At 45.9% G+C, this 5,424-nt stretch overlaps 1 protein-coding gene across 1 annotated transcript; it reads left to right on the plus strand.

The window, feature by feature from the left end:
- Nucleotides 1–564: 564 nt before the first annotated feature.
- On the plus strand, nt 565–5,149 carry fam167b (family with sequence similarity 167 member B). The gene is made up of 2 exons (XM_088932375.1): nt 565–1,768; nt 3,761–5,149. The coding sequence occupies exons 1-2, from the start codon at nt 1,415–1,417 to the stop codon at nt 4,022–4,024; spliced, it is 618 nt and encodes a 205-aa protein (XP_088788501.1). The 5' UTR covers nt 565–1,414; the 3' UTR covers nt 4,025–5,149.
- Nucleotides 5,150–5,424: the final 275 nt, after the last annotated feature.

Genomic DNA, 5,424 nt, shown 5'->3' on the forward strand with positions numbered 1-5,424 from the left:
TAAATATGCGTTAAAAACAAACAACAGTCCTAGACACGCAACAATACATATACAGTACACGTACGTACCGACATCTCACTCTGCCCACTGTGTTACTGTAATATGACACTAACATTACATTCATCAGACAGCTTCGTACAGAAAACAATCACTTAACTGCGTTTAATACTGCATACCGATTGCACAGGGAACAAAAGATTTCTAGTAGCCTCTTTTTGGCCTAAAACGCATTCCTGAAGGTAGCTGTTGAAAAGGGGTCGTCAATGATCAGCTGAGTTTTCCTTTGAGCTACAATATAATATCAGCTCTGTGGACGGCCACGTTTACTAGCAGTATTAACAATTCAGGCTCATTTCCTCTTGCCCTTAATGCTCAGGCTGCCTACCACACCGTGATACCAAAGGTAAGGATGCTTTCTACTAACGTTCTCTCTAAAATGTTTATATTAACCCCCAAACACTTTAAACTTCCCGATTGAAACTTTACACTGACTAGCCTAGCCTTCTGAAAAATGCCATTGGCATTCTGTGGAAACGTTCAATGATCGTCCATTTGTGTTCCTAGGCATTTGAAACACTGAAGAGCCTCTACAGGGTGAGAGAGATGGTAAATCTAACATATTACTATCACAAGTAGCCAGTTGGTTGGTTTTATCAACATTATATATATATGAAGCACGCCTGACAGACGCCGCCTTTCTAGTTTACTGATCTGTTCAAAGTAATTCTCCACCCCTTCTCTATCATCCTCGGTATACAATCCTGCCGGGCCACATCGTCTGTGTACTTAAACTTTACAGAAGTCCCCTACAGTGAAGATAAATATTTCTGGAATCGTTTACAACCCAGACTCACACAAAACGACCTGAACAAATACATGTCTTTTAATTGTTTTTGATGAACACTAAATGTTTGTATGCGCACCTTTTTTTTTTTTACAAATGACTGTGTCCCATTGCTAATCTAACGATAAGATCTACCTGATGGCACATCCCGAGCCTATTAAACGCAATGGAAAACCGTAGCAGTAAGGAGGTTAAGCATTATTTACTTAACATAATGCATGCAATATTTATAGTCTCCACAGGAAAGTGTAACGTCGGGGAACCTTGAGGCTAACATTTATTTGTTAATTAGCTGAAATAACAACCGCTAACAGAAGGCTGTCGGTCGACTTACTTCCCTAGTTACGTTATCTCTATTCCCTTTCTCTCTGGCTCGCTTCCTCTGAACAGAAACAGGGGCGGCTCCGCAGAGCTATAAAAATAATGGGAATCGTACTCTTAAGAGTCTGACAGCACCTCCGACTTAAGTAACAGTTATCCTCCCAGGGTAAACGGCTCAGTGGCTGACAGCAAGAGGACTCTCAGTACAGGACCGAGCGACTGCGCTGGAGAACTGAGTTTTTGGCTCAGATGTCCTCCGCGCAAACGATGGAGTTCAAAGAGCTCGGAGGCGAGGAGGATTCAGACGGGGAGCTGGAGGACCTGGACAGCGTTAAAGCGCTGACCGAGAAGCTCAAGCTCCAGACCCGGCGACCCTCCTATCTGGAGTGGAAGGAGAGGCTGCAGAGCCGGCCTTGGAAACGGGGCACCCGCGAGCAGAGCGGAACCGAGCCGCAGCGCGGCGCCGGCGTGGGGTACCGAGCTGGAGAGGAGACGCGTTCGGACCTCGAAGGCTGTAAGAACAGGGACTCCCACGTCACTGTAAGGAACATCTGCGGTTTTGACACGCTGGATGATGCCCTGGACTGGCTCAGAAAAGAACTGGTAAGCGCCTGTTCGCGGATACATTCCCACCTGCTGGCGAGCTGGTTCATCTCCAGTTCACACCTCTACCTGCCTTTAAATCAGTCGGCTTTGTAGAGTGTGTTTTTCGGTTCAGCTGTCTTAAGACTACCTCGTCGATGTACTGCGTCTTAACCTGACAGCTTCATTGCATTTGTGGAATGAACAAGAAGAATTCAAAATATACTTTTTGTCTTTCCTCAGAATCAACACTTCTGTGTTATTTTTTTAACCCGTGCGCGTTGCACGTTTAATCAATAAAAGTCTGGGATATTAACCTTTTCCAAAGCAGTGTAAAAATAAATGTTGTTTCATGTGGTCACACGCTGCACCTGTAACATCAAGGGCGTGTTCGAGGCTTTACTATATATATCTTCTGAACGTCAGATCTCACCTGGTTGTACTCAACTTTTGTCTTTTTTTCTGTGAACGTAAGAGGGGAATTTAAATGTCACTCTGTAGGCAAACACCTGTTTAGACTGTTGGGTTACCTCCAAAGTTCACGTCCTAAATACAGCGTGATGTCTTAGATTGACGCTTCTCTGGATAGGAAAACGTTTCTGAGGTACTTAGGAACCTTAACCCCAAAACTCCGATTATGTTAAAAACTTTAAACAATACAAATAAAACAGTACCTGGCAGTACATGCATAACAGCTTTTGTTGCGCGTTGTTTCAACTTTGCTTCGAAATGAATAGCTTTTTTCATTTAAAAATGTTAGGTCCGTTTTGATGAAAGGGAAAACAAAATTCGTTTTTTTTATTTTTGGTCCACCATTAACTTTTTGATCCGCATAGTAGAATTTTTTTCCCCCAAAATTAAAATTCCTTCCACAAATTTTAAAATCAGAATAAAAAACCCCCTAAGTAACAGAGATAATAATAATGATAATAACAGCATGCTTTATCCAGACAAACACAACTCAATTTACAATCGACAATTAAAATAAAGACAACTTTATTAAAGGGCTGTTTTTTAATTGGTAAGATGCTTACAGTCTTTCACTCAATTGGTAGACTACACAGCCAACTGCTGGTTATGCTAGTGACAGGTAATGTGCATACTTGCTTTAGGCGTGCACGGGAAAACGTGCCTTGAGATAAATCTATCAGACCCATGCCTCTGCTGCTGTATTGTGTGCAGCTGAACTTTGTCTTGACTCCACTCAGTTCACCAATCTGCCCAGACCTCTATCTAATCACTACCATCAAGCCTGAAACACAGGGAGACCCTGTGGAGAAAGTTGTTTGTTTTAAGGGGCCAGGGGACTTGGCCATCAGCAGGGATTTCCCTTTGATGGAGACCTGTATTGTGCATGTAAGTCTGTTCGCACACAGCTGGCACTCCCTCAGTAAACAGGTGGGAAGCACAGAGAGGACATGGAGTTTCATTATGAGCCCCAGGTAGAGTAGCTTGGCAATTATTTTGTTTAAAATCATACCAATGCGTGCATCATTGTAATGTTCTGCAGTTATTCAGATCTTTAAAAATTAACAGTGAATTAAGGAATAGATTCAAAGGAAAGGCCTGCTATAAGAGGTGATGTAGAACCATTCAGCGTGAGTTATGTGTGGGGATGTGCTATTGTCCTGTAAAGTACATGATGTCAGGGAATTCTTCCTTTTGGAGACTGCGGGTATTACTTCTCTCCATTGCCATGGCCTCTGAGCTTGAATTTAGTGAATAAACAGGCCCGATGTCTTGTGGCCAAGCTGAACAGCAGGAGCAGCAGCACAGCTTGAGGCAGAAGCCTGGTCCGGCCACGTCTGGCCAGCGCGATCATGTGGAGACAGAAAGGAGTGATTAAAAGCTGCTCGGTTAAGCAAGACAAGATCAATACGGCCGCGAAGCGTCTTGAGGTGCGGAATCGGTACTGGCGCTGGGAGCAGGAGCGACGGTACAGTATGTTGAGTGACAGGTCCGCAGGTGTGTAATGACTTCCCCCCCGCTGTGCTTGTCCTTGTCCTTGTCCAGAGGGAGATGCAGGTGCAGGACGACCAGTTGGCACGGCAGCTGATGAAGCTGCGGGGGGAGATCCACCGCCTGAAGGTGGAGCAGGTGTGCCACCGGCACCGGGAGATGCTCGACGACGCCACCTACGGGCTGGAGGAGTGCGGCGAGGAGTCCGACCTGCTCTGCGACATCCCCCTCAAGGCTGCCTTCGCCCTCTCCATGCCGCTCAAACACATCGGCCTGACCAAGATGAACATCAACGCCCGCAGGTTCTCCCTGTGCTAGCAGCTCCCCCGTCCTGGGGGCCTCTGGGAAACTCCACCAGCGCCTTTGAAACAGGAGCGTGGTGGTGGTGGTGGGGTATTGCTACTTTGACACTCCTGCGCTGAAGCGTCAGTGGCTGGAGTGCGTTTCAAAGATGTCTGCTGAGTCTCCGATGAGAGGCAGTGAAAAAGTTGCTTGCATTCTTCTCTGCTCAGGGTTTCCACCTGAAGTGGTGTCCCTCTCTAACGAGTCCTTTCTCCCTGGGGCAGCGGGCTCTTGACGAAGGACACCGCGTGGCCTTGGAAGGGCAACAAGCGCATGAGGCTGAGCATCAGACAGGAGCCGTTTTGCCCTGCTCCCTGATAGCGTCAGCATCAGCAACAGGGCTTTGTGCTAAACCTCCTGCTGCTATGGATTGCTTGCAGATACTCCCAGGAATTGCTGCACAACTGCCTCTTCTTGGGGTTAAAATCCCACCACTGCAGGAGAGGACTACTCATTCTTATCCCGACATTTGAATGAGGCACTTTCCCTTTTGCAACAGATAGCCCAGTTCGTTTGTTCTATAATCCAACCCCCCTTATCAATGGGAAATGCAGCCTCAGGCCTGAGAAGCTGCTGTGAATGTGCCTGCAGCTTTTCCCTTATTCAGGGCATGTAATGAAGCCGCATGCAGACCTCTGCTATGTGCTACGGTACATGCTTAGTTCTTTATTTTAATCACCTGTATGTAAACCAACCTTTTGAAAGCTGTGTGTAAAAAAAAAATAGACATTTGGTTTTGTAAGTGTTGTTGATTTGAGTTCCTGACTGCATATCTCACTTGAAAGACCACTGAGAACAGAATCAACAACAACCACCCCTTCTTTTCATCTTGTGTTTGTGGTGTCACTGCCTGGGTGATCTTGTCACATCACGTCTTTGTCATTACCTGTGGTGCTGATGTCCTGGGTGCTGCTGCTTAAAGGCTTCCAGGTCTTGCATCTCTGGTGTTCAGGCCCTGGAGTGGAGCAATGGTTTTTGGCAGTGTGATGTTAGAATGTATTTTCACCTTCCGCTGCTGAATTAATCCTCTTGATCATCTGGAACCAGTTTCTCTCTGTCAGCTTTTCTGTGTTGATTAAAGATGTAATACAGTTCTCTTTATAATTTTGTGTTTTTTTATTTATACCCACTTATTCTGTTATCACCAGTGGCTTACATCTCAGCTCCTAGCAATGATTCCATTCTGCAAACAGATGAATGGGCAAGCCCCTCCTATCTGCCCTCCCATCACGTCATTCATTTTTTGACAGGCCGGAAGCTCCACAGTGCCTTACAGGAGGGTTAACTCTGATTGGACTAGAGCAGCATCTCTCCATGACATCACGGTCAGCCTGGAGGTAAACAAGAGAGTCCTTGACAATTAAACCCAACCCTCT

Source organism: Atractosteus spatula, chromosome 14 (assembly GCF_055471065.1).
Source record: "Atractosteus spatula isolate fAtrSpa1 chromosome 14, fAtrSpa1.hap1, whole genome shotgun sequence".
Classification (NCBI taxonomy): Eukaryota; Metazoa; Chordata; class Actinopteri; order Semionotiformes; family Lepisosteidae; genus Atractosteus; species Atractosteus spatula.

Excerpts from the sequence above, each read along its gene's own strand:
- fam167b (XM_088932375.1), top strand. The coding sequence starts at position 1,415 with ATGTCCTCCGCGCAAACGATGGAGTTCAAAGAGCTCGGAGGCGAGGAG. Across the intron at positions 1,769-3,760 it reads ACTGGCTCAGAAAAGAACTG|AGGGAGATGCAGGTGCAGGA; the intron begins GTAAGCGCCTGT and ends GTCCTTGTCCAG.